The 16,649-nt window shown below is 43.1% G+C and overlaps 1 protein-coding gene across 6 annotated transcripts; it reads right to left on the bottom strand.

Annotated features, from left to right (window-relative positions):
• Positions 1-1,841: 1,841 nt before the first annotated feature.
• On the bottom strand, positions 1,842-13,014 carry mrpl19 (mitochondrial ribosomal protein L19). 6 transcript variants are annotated; one of them, XR_003871902.1, is made up of 7 exons: positions 12,903-13,014; positions 12,538-12,661; positions 12,179-12,297; positions 6,241-6,375; positions 3,718-3,899; positions 2,990-3,396; positions 1,842-2,745 (listed from the first exon to the last, which is right to left on the bottom strand). XR_003871902.1 is itself a non-coding variant. In XM_029734233.1 (7 exons), exons 1-6 carry the CDS (start codon positions 12,979-12,981, stop codon positions 3,175-3,177), a joined length of 861 nt encoding a protein of 286 aa, XP_029590093.1. In that variant the 5' UTR covers positions 12,982-13,014; the 3' UTR covers positions 2,838-3,029; positions 3,133-3,174. The 6 variants fall into 6 exon arrangements, 3 of the variants coding, with proteins under 3 accessions (XP_029590093.1, XP_029590094.1, XP_029590092.1); XR_003871901.1 differs by lacking the exon at positions 1,842-2,745 and adding an exon at positions 2,777-2,848; XR_003871900.1 differs by lacking the exon at positions 1,842-2,745 and adding an exon at positions 2,838-2,949.
• Positions 13,015-16,649: the final 3,635 nt, after the last annotated feature.

Below are 16,649 nucleotides of genomic sequence, written 5' to 3'. Positions count from 1 at the left end.
GAGCTTCAGACAGTTAGACTTGGGTATGTCATTTTTGGGGATAATTGAAGAAAAGGTGCTAATCCTTAAGAGGTCTATGGGAGGTGCTAAAAACAATGACATCATACCTGAATTCCTCCATCTTTATTCCATTATAGAAACTCATCTACAAAGGAAAGGTTGACGTTGGCACTATAAACTTGGGATAAATATTTTATTCTGTCACGGTGTCACATTTGTGTGAGTGCTGCGAGTGTTTGTAGTGTGTGCAGGCATATGTCTGTGTGTGGGTGCGTGTTTATGAGGATGTGTGGTCCATAATGAGTTGAGTAAACATCTGGCATTCCTGTATTACAGACCGCTCCTGTAATGTGGAGAAATTACAGAGTGTAGGGGAGAGTCCAAGCACACACACAGATCACAGGCATGACATTACAGGCTCCAAGGGTGTTTACCGACACAAACACACACATCACCGGCATGACTTTACAGTGGTAACTGTAACTAACACTATGGAACATGTCATCTCAAAACCACATCGTTTTTCCACTCACTATAGGAAAAGTCAACTACAGCAGGTGTCCACAGTCACAGCTAGTTGGATGTAAACAACTACTCAAGGCTATGAACATATTTACCTTTCTTTTGCAAAGGAATCTTTTTTTAAATCTTTTTTTTCCTATGTGCTGCTGCGCTACGTTTAAGTAGATACTAAAAGTGCACACTAAGCAATATAATACCTCATGAAAGCCATCAGTTTCAACAAAGCTGGTTCCGTTCAATGTTATGGCACAACAGTGCACCCTAGTGGCAATATGAAGTGTTCCAACATGGTAATTACATGGTCAAAACTGCAAGCTCCTTGTAACTTTGTACAGTTAACTAAAACACAAAAAGGTCAACGTAGCAGTTTCTTATTGGAATATGATGAGGTAGTGCAGGGCTGGCCAGCCATCTTCCTGGAGAGCTATTGGCTTTTACTCTATCATGAAAAGGAAAATGAGGGGCCTCCTGGGTGGCGCAGTGGTCTAAGGCACTGCATCTCGGTGTTAGCTGTGCCACCAGAGACTCTGGGTTTGAGTCCAGGCTCTGTCGCAGCTGGCTGTGACCGGGATACCCATGGGGTGGCGCACAACTGGCCCAGCGTCGTCTGGGTTAGGGAGGGTTTGGCCGGCAGGGATATCCTTGTCTCATCGTGCATTAGTGACTCCTGTGTCAGGCCAGGCACAGTGCATGCTTGCCAGGTGTACGGTGTTTCCTCCGACACGTTGGTGTGGCTGGCTTCTGGGTTGGATGTGCAGTGTGGCAAGGTTGGGTTGTGTTTTGGAGGACGCATGGTTCTTGACCTTCACCTCTCCCGAGTCTGTATGGGAGCTGCAGCGACAACTCTAACTACTACCAATTGGGGAAACAAATAAAAGAGTATGCCATCCTGGAATTTAAAGCCTGCTCAACCTCCTATTTTTGAATACACAAAAGACATACCAACTAGTACGTACTATGAAAATTTGGACATAGCCCTTCTCTCTGGGCTGGCACACTTTTCCATTGACTGAAGACCACACAGGAACTCCTTATGAGATTTAAGCTAGCCTTCTGAGACTGTCCTAATATGGGTCTTCCTGTCATCATTAATACCGAAATGGTAATTAGTACAGCTCTCAGTTCCTGAGAGGAAAAGAGAGATCGCGTCCAACTAGCACTAATGCACACTTAACATGACTACAGACTAATTGTCAGTCAAGTGCTTCGGCTCTGTTACAACTGAAATCAATGCATTATAAAAGTCATTTTTTGTCTAGAAAAATGGGACCTATCAAGTATCTTACATCATACACGATGTATTAAAAGGACAAGGGAAACATGTTTAATAGCTTTTTAATTTAGAAATGGATACTTGCAACTGCACATTGATATGCAAAAACACTTTCCAGACATACAATACAATACACGACGAAGCAAGCAGGCAACCACAGCTATGCAGACGGTTCCACCATTGTCCCTGGGAGATTCAGACTCCTCAATGTTCCTCTCCACATCTCACCAGACATCATGTACATGGAGACAGGTGGAAGACCGAGGGCCATCAAGTGTTGAAAGAGCTTAACAGGGGCGGCTGAACACTGTCCCACAGAGTCAGCACCGTCTGCTGCTTTTCATCTCCCAGGCACTTCATCCATCTATTCAAGTCACTAATTGCTCATGGTTTGAATAAACTAGATTTTTCCCCCAACTTTATGTAATTTATTCGATTTGACAGTAAAATCAGCAGACACTGCTGCCGGGGCTGCCCACCCGCTCACTGGAACTGCCCACCCGCTCACTGGACCTGCCCACCCGCTCACTGGACCTACCCACCCGCTTATTGAACTACCCACCCGCTTACTGGAACTACCCACCCGCTTACTGGAACTACCCACCCGCTTACTGGAACTACCCACCCGCTTACTGGAACTACCCACCCGCTTACTGGAACTACCCACCCGCTTACTGGAACTACCCACCCGCTTATTGAACTACCCACCCGCTTATTGAACTACCCACCCGCTTATTGAACTACCCACCCGCTTATTGAACTACCCACCCGCTTATTGAACTACCCACCCGCTTATTGAACTACCCACCCGCTTACTGAACTACCCACCCGCTTATTGAACTACCCACCCGCTTACTGGAACTACCCACCCGCTTACTGGAACTACCCACCCGCTTATTGAACTACCCACCCGCTTATTGAACTACCCACCTGCTTATTGAACTACCCACCTGCTTACTGGACCTACCCACCCGCTTATTGAACTACCCACCCGCTTACTGGAACTACCCACCTGCTTATTGAACTACCCACCCGCTTACTGGAACTACCCACCTGCTTATTGAACTACCCACCTGCTTATTGAACTACCCACCTGCTTATTGAACTACCCACCTGCTTACTGGAACTACCCACCTGCTTATTGAACTACCCACCTGCATATTGAACTACCCACCTGCATATTGAACTACCCACCTGCTTATTGAACTACCCACCTGCTTATTGAACTACCCACCTGCTTATTGAACTACCCACCTGCTTACTGGAACTACCCACCTGCTTACTGGAACTACCCACCTGCTTACTGGAACTACCCACCTGCTTATTGAACTACCCACCCCTGGTTGAGAAAGGGTTGGGGTGAGGGGTTAGGGGCATGTTCACTTGCTCATCTCTGTCTGCACCTCCTTAAGGATGTGCTCCTCCAGGGCCGTGGTGTCGTACTCTTTCAACATGTCATACTCCCGCCAGGGCATCGCCCACTTCTGGGCGTGCTCCAGCTTCTCGGGCGACAGACACAGGTCGAAGCGGATGCCCTGCACGTTGTACTTGGGCCGCTCCCAGCGCTTGGACCACGGCTTAGGACGCATCCGCACTCTGGTCTAGAGGGAAGAGAGATACAGGTCAAACCAATACTGCCCTGTACAGACAGGCCTCGGGTGATGAATCTGTACCAATCATGGTTTTAGCAATACACGTTCGTTATAAAACAAAAGGCCACTTCCCTGTTATGTTAACTGACTTCAACTGTTAAGCGAAACATCCGTCTAAATATGAAGTGTCTCAGCATCGCGTTAAACAGAATAAAGAACTCAAGTTTGATTTGAGCTGGCTAACAGCCATATCTGCTGTTTATTCAGAAGTCAATATGATTGATTGACTAATAACTATGTGTTATGAGAGAGTGGAAGCCAGCCACGTACTTTATTGATGGGCACGTCCCCGGTGACAGAGTGGGGCACAGGCTTCATGTCCAAGTTCACGGTGCTGTACTCGGGCAGGGCGTCTCTCAGATACATCAGATTGTTGTCCAGCCTTTTCTCCAGCTTCAGCACCTCCAGCTGCTGCAGCCGCGGGCTGTACATTTCATAGCAGATCTCAACTCCTGAGGGAGAGAGATACACTCAGACAATAATTATCATGGCCTAGGGCAAGTGTCAAATTCCCGTCCTGGAGGGCCGAGCGTCTGTAAGTTTCGATTCTTCTTTGTACTTGATTGATCAATTAAGCTCACTGATTAGTTAGGAACTCCCCTCACCTGGTTGTCTAGGTCTTAATTGGACACAAATTAAAAGGAAGTAACAACAGCCAGCCGACAGAGCCCTCCAGGAAGTGTGTGCCACCCCTGGTATTTAATCAGCGTTCATAGGCACACTAAACCAAGTCTGCCAAAACCTGGTCCTGGAGTTACCCTTCTGCTGGCTTTCGCTACAATCCTAATCTAGAACATCTGATTCTACTACACTGAACAAAATCTATAAAAACACAACATGCAACAATTTCAAAGATTTGAGTTACAGTTCATAAGAAAATCAGTCAATTGAAATAAATAAATTAGGCCCTAATCTATGGATTTCACATGACTGGGAATACAGATATGCGTTTGTTGGTCACAGATACCTTTAAAAAAGGTAGGGGCATGGATCAGAAAACCAGTCAGTATCTGGTGTGACAACCGTTTGCCTCATACAGCATGAGACATCTCCTTCACATAGAGTTGATCAGGCTGTTGATTGTGGAATGTTGTCCTACTCCTCTACAATGGCTGTGTGAAGTTACTGGATATTGGTGGGAACTGGAACACGCTGACGTACACGTCGATCCAGAGCATCCAAAACATGCTCAATGGGTGATATGTCTGGTGAGTATGCAGGCCATGGAAGAACTGGGACATTTTCAGCTTCCAGGAATTGTGTGCAGATCCTTGCAACATGGGGCCGTGCATTATCATGCTGAAACATGAGGTGATGGCGGCAGATGAATGGCACAACAATGGGCCTCAGGATCTCGTCACGGTATCTCTGTGCATTGAAATTGCAATCAATAAAATACAATCGTGTTCGTTGTCCATAGCTTATGCCTGCCCATAACATAACCCCACCTCCACCATGGGGCCACTCTGTTCACAACGTTGACTTCAGCAAACCACTCGCCCACACGACACCATACACGCTGTCTACCATCTGCCTGGTACAGTTGAAACCGGGATTAATCCGTGAAGAGCACACTTCTCCAACGTGCCAGTTGAAATCATAGGTGAGCATTTTCCCACTGAAGTCAGTTACGACACTGAACTGCAGTCAGGTCAAGACCCTGGTGCAGATGAGCTTCCCTGAGACTGTCTAACAGTTTTTGCAGAAATTCTTTGGTTGTGCAAACCTAGTTTCATCATTTGTCCAGGTGGCTGGTCTCAGACAATCCCGGAGGTGAATAAGCCGGATGTGGAGGTCCTGGGCTAGCGTGGTTACAAGTGGTCGGTGGTTGTGAGGCCGGTTGGACGTACTGCCAAATTCTCTAAAACGACGTTGGAGGCAGCTTACGGTATAGAAATTAACATGACATTTTCTGGCAACAAATCTGGTGGACATTCCTGCAGCCAGCATGCCAATTGCACACTCCCTCAAAACTTGAGACATCTGTAGCATTGTGTTGTGTGACAAAACTGCACATTTTACAGTGGCCTTTTTCCCCCAGCACAAGGTACACCTGTGTAATGATCATGCTGTTCTTAATATGCCACACCTGTCAGGTGGATGGATTATTTAGGAAAGGAGAAATGCTCACTAACAAGGATAACAAATTTGAGCACAACATTTTGGAGAAATAAGCTTTTTGTGCATATGGAACATTACTGGTATCTTTGAAACATGATGCGTTTATACACATACACATATATATTTTTTTTGTTCAGAATAATTTGCTGCTAACCAGGAGAGTGAAAGCATGCCTATTTAAAATCATTTTATTTTTTATTTAACCTTTATTTAACTAGGCAAGTCAGGTTAAGAACAAATTCTTATTTACAACGACGCCTACACCGGCCAAACCCGGATGACGCTGGGCCAATTGTGCGCCACCCTATGGGACTGCCAATCACTGCCGGTTGTGATACAGCCTGGATTCGAACCAGGGTGTCTGTAGTGATGCCTCAAGCACCGAGATGCAGTGCTTTAGAACGCTGCGCTACACGGGAGCCTACCCAGTAGCTCTCCAGGAAGTTTTGGCCACCCATGCACTAAATCAATGGAAATTGAGGTTCTACACTTTAGATTGAGTAGTGTCACAACTGATGTTTCAGACACACTCATCCAACAGAGATATTTATCCAGGAAGCAATATAACCTTCTATACCACTGATTCAACCTCCAGAAGAGCCTTGGCGGTGCAAACACGCACACACTCTCTCTTCACATGAGAACTGTTGTGTACTTCATGACTATCCCCACCTTGGCCGTCGATGATATTCCTAAGGACAAATGTGGCTCCCAGTCCATGGCCACCTCTCTGGATGCAGATGCCCATAAAGCGGTTGGTTTTGCCGCTGGCATGAGGGTCCGCCATGGTCACAGCTAAGACACTTCCTGTAAAACACAACGACTAATTTAAGTCTAGCAAAATCAACACATTCATTTGGTAAGTCCTTTAAAAAGATAAAGGCCAGTATCTCTCCTCATAATGTGATGAGATATACAATACAGTGCCTTCGGAAGGTATTCGGACCCCTTCCCCTTTTCCACATTTTGTAACGTTACAGCCTTATTCAAAAATGTATTTAAATATTTTTCCTCAAATCTACACACAATATCCCATAATGACAAAGCGAAAACAGGTATTTAGAATTTTTTGCAAATTTATAAAAAAGAAATGACAGAAATAGCTTAAATACATAAGCATTCAGACCCTTTGCTATGAGACTTGAAATTGAGCTCAGGTGCATCCTGTTTCCACTTATCCTTGAGATGTTTCTACAACTTGGAGTCCACCTGTGGTAAATTCAATTGATTGGACATGATTTGTCTATATAAGGTCCCACAGTTGACAGTGCATATCAGAGCGAAAACCAAGCCATGAGGTCGAAGGAATTGTCCGTAGAGCTCTGAGACAGGACTGTGTCGAGGCACAGATCTGGGGAAGGGTACCAAAACATTCCTACCACATTGAAGGTCCCCAAGAACACAGTGGCCTCCATCATTATTAAATGGAAGAAGTTTGGAACCACCAAGACTCTTCCTAGAGCTGAAACCGTTCAAACATCTCTGGAGAGACCTAAAAATAGCTGTGCAGTGACGCTCCCCATTCAACCTGACAGAGCTTGAGAGGATCTACAGAGAAGAATGGGAGAAACTCCCCAAATACAGGTGTGCCAAGCTTGAAGTGTCATACCCAAGAATACTCGAGGCTGTAATTGCTGCCAAAGGTGCTTCAACAAAGTACTGAGTAAAGGGTATGAATACTTACGTACATGTAATACTTTATTTACTTATGTAAATATAATATCAGTTATACATTTCTAAAAACAGTTTTTGTTTTGTCATTATGGGGTATTGTGTGTAGATTGAGGGGAAAAAATGTTTTATTCAATTTTAGAATAAGGCTGTAATGTAAAAAATATGGGAAAAGTCAAGGGTTCTGAATACTTTCCGTTTTTTTTAATGGTATACCATATTAGTAAATATTACATTGGAATTGTTCATTGGAGCTGGTGTTTTGTAAATGTCTAGTATAGCAGAGAGAGCTTGCAGTCTTTCTGCAATTTGAAAATTAAACTGAACACACACACACACACGACCTGTATGCAGACTCCTAACTTGCAGAGCTCCACCCGTCGAACAGGAGGGTGTAAAGCTCACAACACAACAGCATACAGATATTCAGCAATGCTCTTAGCATTCGGTCTAAGTAATACATTTGCCAATTCAATGGATTTATAATTGTTGGAAATTAATAAGCAGAAGACAAAGAGACGGCATGAACTATTCTAAACTGTGATATCCAAGTTCAACTGACTCTACTGCTCTTTTCAAAACATTTTCAAAAGTTAAAGTAAAGCTTCATTTCCGAACCCATTACAGGAGAGACGGTGGTGAAACAATGACCTCTAAACCTTTCCTTCCCGAGGAGGATCTCTGCTGTCCTGTGTACACACAGCGTCTGCAAAGTTTGTCTGAAGGAATTCTGGAAACAGAAGGGAACTCAGGAATGTCCAATGTGCCAGAAAATAATGTCAATGGACGACCCTCCATGTAACCTGTCCACCCCCCTCCCTTCCCCATGGGCTAGGTCTGTCTTCTGTGCGCGGCTCTGCAGCACATCCCGTGCCCCCTGCCTTGAACCCTGCTTTTAGTGGATAAACCTGGAGAACTGCAAGGCAATCCCATTGTGTGCCGCTCGGGAGCCATGACCAATATATTGTCCTGCTAATACCAGGGTTAATATTATATCTGTCAGAATATCCAACAGGCTTTTATATCATTCTACATTAAAAATAATAATCGCTTTGTTTAAAAAAAAATTACATTTTGGAGATTTCCTTTTCAAATAACGTTTAGTTTCTATTTAGGTTTATGTCACCCATTCATTGTCACAGACACAGTAGGACCCAATAGCATAATCAGTGCTCTAACTCCCCCATGCGCTGGTCTGGAGCAATGAAGTGGTGACGCAGGGTACCGTACTAAACCACAAATGACCTCTAAATCCCGCAGCATAATCACAAAACTTCTAGTGGAGCAACCACTGTAGGGGATACATTGGCTGTGGCTTGTAGGGGATGTGTTACCAAACTGGATGCAACATGCCTCTGATATTGCGACTGTGTTGAAGCCTAATTGATGTATTCAAAGTAATATTTATAGTATGCTGGTATTCATATTTCCACCAATGTTCTTGTTATTTTATAAATATATTTTATAATTGTTTTATTCTGTCCATACTTACGTTTAGCGCCTGATGTTTATGTCCCAATAAACAGACTTACTGAAAAATATATCTTCAAATACACTGATAATCAATAAATGATTAAAACAAAGCTCGGTGTTTTTATTATGTCACGAGGGGTGGTAGGAGTAGGAAATGTTTTTATTATGTCACGAGGGGTGGTAGGAGTAGGAAAGGTTTTTATTATGTCACGAGGGGTGGTAGGAGTAGGAAAGGTTTTTATTATGTCACGAGGGGTGGTAGGAGTAGGAAAGGTTTTTATTATGTCACGAGGGGTGGTAGGAGTAGGAAATGTTTTTATTATGTCACGAGGGGTGGTAGGAGTAGGAAATGTTTTTATTATGTCACGAGGGGTGGTAGGAGTAGGAAATGTTTTTATTATGTCACGGGGGGTGGTAGGAGTTGGAAATGTTTTTATTATGTCACGAGGGGTGGTAGGAGTTGGAAATGTTTTTATGTTGTTGGGAAATGAAGAGATTCATTCCTGATGTTGCAGGGAATAGTGACTGAAATTAAAGTTACCTCATTATAGAACCAAAAAAACATTCCTGGACACGGTTACCTCTGGAAATGAGTTGTTAGCTAAATATGGTATAACTCATCTTTTCTCAAGTGTACTGAGACTTGTGTTTTTGTTGTACATTGCCCCTGTTCAATAAACCTACAATATATAAAACATTGTCCCTGTTCAAATAAACCCACTGAACAAAAATATAAAAGCAACATGCAACAATTGCAATGATTTTACTGAGTTATAATTCATATAAGGAAATCAGTCAATTGAAAAAAAATCATTAGGCCCTAATCTATAGATTTCACATGATGGGCAGGAGTCCACCCACTTGGGAGCCAGGCCCACCCATTGGGGAGCCAGGCCCAGCCAATCAGAATGAGTCTTTCCCGATAAAAAGGCTTTGTTATAGACAGAAATATTCCTCGGTTTCATCAGCTGTCTAAGTGGCTGGTTTCAGACGATCCCGCAGGTGAAGAAGCCGGATGTGGAGGTCCTGGGCTGGCATGGTTACATGTGGTCTGCGGTGAATTTGGACGTACTGCCAAATTCTCTAAAAAGACTTGAGGCGGCTTATGGTAGAGAAATGGACATTAAATGCTCTGGCAACAGATCTGGTGGACATTCCTGCAGTCAGCATGCCAATTGCAAACTCCCTCAAAACTTGAATCTGCGACAAAACTGCACATTTTAGAGAGTGGCCTTTTATTGTCCCCAGCACAAGGTGCACTTGTGTAATGATCAGGCTGTTTAATCAGCTTCTTGATATGCCACACCTGTCAGGTGGATGGATTATCTAGGCAAATGAGAAATGCTCACTGACAGGGATGTAAACAAATTTGTGCACAAAATTTGAGAGAACTAAGCTTTTTGTGAGTATTGAACATTTCTGGAGTCTTAGCTCATGAAACATGGGACCAACACCTTACATGTTTGCGTTTATATTTTTGTTCAGTATATATAAAACATTAACCCTGTTCAGTATATATATATAAAAAACATTGACCCTGTTCAAATAAAAGTATATAAAAAAAATGGAGTCCGTCCATATTGCGCGGCAACGTGATCGCTAGGTGGCAGCGGGCACTGAAAATCCTTGTATAACTTCATCCCTCATTTTTTGCTAAATGAGACCCAAACGGGAAGAAGAGGAGGATGTTAGTGTAACAGAGATAAGACTGTCTCATAAGCTTGAGGTGCCATCACAACAGATCCTTTTCGGGGTTGCATAACGTTTTTTTTTTATTGTCAACCTGGCGGTCACGTGTGTTGGCGAAGTAATCGAAATGTTGCTGGTTTGAATCCCCGAGCCGACTAGGTGAAAAAATCTTTCAATGTGCCCTTGAGCAAGGCACTTAACCCTAATTAGTCCTGTAAGTCACTCTGGATAAGTGTGTCTACTAAAACGTAAAAATGCAGCCGAACAGCAGCCTCTTGAACTCTCACAGACCCTCTTTGGCGTGTGGACATTTGTTTTTCCTACCATTATAAAGGAGACAACTGAAGCAGGGAAAGCGTTTTAAATTCCTCACACCAGTGTTTCTAAAACAACACTGCTAATGGCCACATTGGCAGCTCAGCATGTGTGATGGGTGCCAGATCAAGTACTGGTAAGGATGCTGTGAGCAAGGAAGCCCTTCTGTTAAGCAGCAGAGTGAGGCCTGTTACATTAGCAATCCAATAAAAGCTTTACAATGATGACTGAACACAAGTAGCTTTATTGCAACAGAATATATCACACATTTTCAGCATGGTTCGTTGAATGGCGCTCTCAATAGACTGTTCTGTACAGGGCTGGCTAGTAGCCTAGCCCTTTGATCAGGACTCTCAGTTCCATTAAACATAAGAGTCATTGGACGAAGGCGTCTTCTGTAGAGGGGAGTTTTGTTAAGCTCCCCGGTGCTCAAATCTGAACATGAACATACGTTGCTTGCGGTACGGTATTGGAAGCGTACGGACCTCAGTGTTCCCACACGGCCATATCTCCATGTTACAATGCTCGTTTATGGAAAGCAGACGGAGGACAAAAGGGGACCCTCTGTGTTAATTAGCTATCTAGCATGGTCCGAATACCTGCGTGTAAGAGTAACTGGGGAAGAGTAGCAGAAATGCAGTTTTGTCAGATGGAGGCTCCCTTACTGTATGGATCTGTAACTGCTACAGTGTAGTTTAGTAGGATGGAGGCTCCATAGCTGTATGGATCTGTAACTGCTACAGTGTAGTTTAGTAGGATGGAGGCTCCATAGCTGTATGGATCTGTAACTGCTACAGTGTAGTTTAGTAGGATGGAGGCTCTATAGCTGTATGGATCTGTAACTGCTATAGTGTAGTTTAGTAGGATGGAGGCTCTATAGCTGTATGGATCTGTAACTGCTACAGTGTAGTTTAGTAGGATGGAGGCTCTATAGCTGTATGGATCTGTAACTACTACAGTGTAGTTTAGTAGGATGGAGGCTCTATAGCTGTATGGATCTGTAACTGCTACAGTGTAGTTCAGTAGGATGGAGGCTCTATAGCTGTATGGATCTGTAACTACTACAGTGTAGTTTAGTAGGATGGAGGCTCTATAGCTGTATGGATCTGTAACTGCTACAGTGTAGTTCAGTAGGATGGAGGCTCCATAGCTGTATGGATCTGTAACTGCTATAGTGTAGTTTAGTAGGATGGAGGCTCTATAGCTGTATGGATCTGTAACTGCTACAGAAAGCACATCTTTTTTATTTAAAGGATTCTTTCTTGCTGATGAAAGAGAAAGGCCGTAACACAAGCGTCGGGATTGTAGTTCACGAGGGAATCGCGGGCAAAGTTAATGGCTGAGAGCTGTAGGGAGGAGGCAGATTGCCACCTAGAGTTTGAGAGAGCTAGCTAGTAGCCTAGATAGGATGGTGTGTATTGAAGTCTCATTTATAAACCAACTGTCTCAAAAGGTCTCTTACCAACATAAAACTCTGGAATGTTGAGCACTTTCCTCCTCTGGATCATGTCTTTGCGCTCAATGGAGAACTTTAGTGGGTTTATTCTCTGTCGGGGAGGGATGAATTCTGGACTCAGGAACCTGTATTCAAAAACAGAACCAAAACAGGAATGGAATGATATCATGTTGCATAAGTGCTGATAAAACAAGAGGAATTGCAAAAGGAAATTAACTATAAATCACATTGCAGTTTGTGTTATCATGCCAATGTTTGACAATGACAGAAATGGAGTTGGCGAGAACAACTATAGGACCAGGTTAGCATCACATCACCATGTGTTCAGTGTTATGAACACAGCTTGTTAGCTAGAATGTTCTTACTTTCGCAGTGAAGCCTCGGACTGTGTTTTGTCAATGATGACAGGTTTTGGTGGAGGGGTGAATTTTGTTGGCTTGCCACCGTCACTCCCCTGCGAGAGGCGAAGCATAGATGTGGACAAGAAACCTAAGGAGGAAACAAAAGACTCAGTCTGTTTATAATATTAAACATTCTAATAGCAATGTCGCACTAGCACAGCAGCTAGCTAACACTAATGTAATTTTATAACACAGTGGCTAGCTAGCTGGCTAACGTTGCTAGCTAGCAACGTTTAGGGCATTTGGGGCTAAATCTTACTAAAGAAATACCCAACGCATTGCTAACAACCCTTCGAGATACACTTATTTTATAATTCCATGTGACTTACGTTCATTTTGCTGTTGTATATTCCGTAACAGCCTTATTGAACACATAACTTTGTCAAGCCTTCTTGTGCAAGCAGCCATATTGGAAGCTGACCTTCACTGTCACATGTGAATTATTACGGAAGCCGAAAAGGGATGTGTCTCAAGAGACGCAACATGCACATCCTCCTTTCATCCACACGATGTCACTAAAGACATAGGCTACATCAAAGAGCCACCGACAAAAATGACAAGGAGGAGGAGGAGAAGGAGGAAGAGGAGGATGGTGGTGTTGAATCATTTCAGCATTTCAATCAGCCATAATAATTTCAGTTGATTCCAATGCCGAAGATATAACCTACTGTGCTTTAACAAGGAGGAGGATCCACTGAAACACAGCTTGAACACTGCCCTGTGGTTACAGTGTGAGTAGCCTGCCCTACACTACCATCTGTGACATAAAAGCCTGGGCCTCTTGGTACAGGCAGTATACCTTGCCATACAGATGCTACACTATTCCCACCCTGCGTCCAAACCCCAATGTGAACCAGGGAAAATTTCCAACTAGGTCCTGAGAGATTCCATCAATGTAGCAATTAAAGAGGATCAGCCAGTGCCATGTTGAAACCATGCCTCTTGGCCAGGGTTTCCAAAACTTGGTCCTGGGGACCCCAAGAGGTACACATGTAGTTTTGTTTTGCCCTGACACTGAATCAAATAATACATTCTTGATATTTGCTCCATTATTTAAATCAGTTGTGTAGTGCTAGGGCAATAAACAAAATGTTCACCGGCACCCCTTGGGGTCCCCAGGACCGAGTTTGAGAAACACTGGCCAAGAGGCATCCTTCTCACAAACATAGTGGCGACCCGTCATTCTGGGCCCACCTATTTTGAGCCCCAATTTTTTGCAGAAAAAGTTTTTTGCAAACAATGTAAAAAAATATATACACTACTGTTCAAAGGTTTGGGGTTACTTAGAAATGTCCTTGTTTTTGAAAGAAAAGCCAATTTTTGTCCATTAAAATAACATCAAATTGATCAGAAATACAGTGTAGACATTGTTAATATTGTAAATGACTATTGTAGCTGTAAATGGCAGATTATTTATGGAATATCTAAATAGGCGTACAGAGGCCCATTATCAGCAATCATCACTCCTGTGTTCCAATGGCACGTTGTGTTAGCTAGTCCAAGTTTATCATTTTAATTGATAATTGATCATTAGAAAACCCTTTCGCTATTATTTTAGCACAGCTGAAAACTGTTGTCCTGATTAAAGAAGCAATAAAACTGGCTTTCTTTAGACTAGTTGAGTATCTGCAGCATCAGCATTTGTGGGTTCGATTGCAGGCTCAAAATGGCCAGAAACAAAGAACTTTCTTCTGAAACTCGTTTGCCAAGAAACTGAAGATCTCGTACAACGCTGTATACTACTCCCTTCACAGAATAGCGCAAACTGGCTCTAACCAGAATAGAAAGAGGAGTGGGAGGCCCCAGTGCACAACTGAGCAAGAGGACAAGTACGTTATAGTGTCTAGTTTGAGAAACGGACGCCTCACAAGTCTTCAATTGGCAGCTTCATTAAATAACACCCGCAAAACACCAGTCTCAACGTCCACAGTGAAGAGGCGACTCCGGGTGCTGGCCTTCTAGGCAGAGTTGCAAAGAAAAAGACATAACTCAGACTGGTCAATAAAAAGAAAAGATTAAGATTGGCAAAAGAACACAGACACTGGACAGAGGAAATCTGCCTAGAAGGCCATCATCCCAGAGTCGCCTCTCACTTATGACGTTGAGACTGGTGTTTTGCGGGTACTATTTAATGAAGTGACCCCAAACATTTGAACGGTAGTGTATATCATTGAGTTAATAAAGCCACATACAAACATTACCTCTTTTTTCTTTTCTTGAGTAAGGCATTTCCAAAATGCAGGTGTTTCAGCCTAGCTCAGTGCTTTCTGTGGTGGTGGGGCAAACCAGTAGAAAATACGGAGCGTTGCACCGTGATTGGCTCAGTGTTCTGTCACTCATGGGGACACTACGTCACCGCCAAGTCTAAGGGTAGAGCTAGAAAATTCTAGCCCCTTGGGTGCTGCCATAGAGTTACATTAGAAGTGCCCATCCAAGAAGGCTCAAAGTCATTGGCCACAGATAAAATTACTGGCCCAACGCTCTAACCACTAGGCTACCTGCCACCCCAAGTGGCTATTTTCCAAGTTTAAAATGATAAACATTCAACATTGGCCACACTGTTAATGAAGCATGATTTGTGCCGTAGTCTCTCCGAACTGCGAAAACTTGACTTCAATGAGTTCAATACAACTGGGAAGTCGGGAATAAATGAGCTCCAACTGGGAAAATCGGTTTTGAATGGTCATCCAACTCTGAATTGTAAATCCGGCCTCTTTCTAGAGCTACGACTTGAAGATCAATGACCTCATCAAGATTCAACCTTGTTCCCAGTTGTTTTGAAAGCACCATAATTCCAGAGACTGCCGGACTTTGATGACAAAATTTGCCCATGAAGGACTGCCAAGCCACTTTCCTGTTCAAGAGAGCACAGCACAACAAGGTGAGTCCAAAAATGTATTGTATGCTGCTGCATAAGTTATGTAATATGCCAGGGAGATATGTATACTGTAGCTAAGAAAGTAATACTAAGTGTATGTTGTGTAGTAAGATGTTAGTAGCCCATGTGCCTCACCCTAATAATTTGGTCTATTTACCCCTCTACTGTTCTGACTCGGTCGTACACATGTAGCCTATAACCTGTTTTAGAGAAATGTAATCACTGTATATTGTAAGAGTTTTCATTGTCTGCTTTTATGCCCCCTTTATGTATCCTACGGTTCTGACTTGGTGTACAGGAAGAACACTGTAAGAAAGGCCCATGTTCTGAATTCTGTCACTGTACATTTCAAAAGTGCTAAACAAATAGTTATATTGACTACATCCGTCCTCGCTCGCTCATTAATGTCATAATTGAAATTACGGATTTCCTCTTACACGCTTGTCGTCCCCTTATACCATAGTTTGTACATCTCAATTGTCAGTAGAAACCACATTTGTTTAAGCAAGTCAGCCAAGGCAGTAAATGAGGCTGAATGAACTGTTTCACTGCCAGACAAGGCTCTGCTGATAGCCATGTGTAGCAGTGGTAAGGTATTGGGACTGCTGTTGGGACAGCTTTATGTAGGTCCTAACAGTTTGTGGGCACCGTTTGTTACCGTTATAGTGCAATTCATGTATTGTTTAGTGTTGTGTTGTGAAGTGGCTTTGCTGGCATGCATTTTTTGCCCCACCAAGATTTACATGCTAAAATCGCCACTGCACAAGCAGGCTGGTGACATTCTGTGACAATCTCAGTTCTATGCGAGAGTGCATAGAACTGAAACTTGTAAAAAAAAAATAAAAAAATGTTTAAATCCATAAATTTACTGATGTAAATCTTTTGTAATGACTTTGTATTTATCTTGTTTAATGCATCTAATTTTGTACCTGTCATCTTTGAATTGTGGTATTATTTTTTATTTATTTTAAAAATCTAATCCGAATGACAGAACCGAAGTTGTCTCTGGGAAGAAATAAAGTTATTTATATTATATTTATGAATGGATACAAAAATGGTTATAATCGCTTGTAATATAGTGACTGTCCACTCAGAGACTTTACTGATGCAGCGCTCAATAAAGGGCTTTGAGACCATGCGGATACCGCTCCTACAGGTGGGCCAGCCAGCCGCTTCCACACGCAGTTGGAAATCTAAG

This window comes from Salmo trutta, chromosome 35 (assembly GCF_901001165.1).
Source record: "Salmo trutta chromosome 35, fSalTru1.1, whole genome shotgun sequence".
In the NCBI taxonomy this organism is placed as follows: domain Eukaryota; kingdom Metazoa; phylum Chordata; class Actinopteri; order Salmoniformes; family Salmonidae; genus Salmo; species Salmo trutta.
Note: the sequence above shows the minus strand (reverse complement) of the source record. Positions and strands in the feature narration are given on the sequence as shown.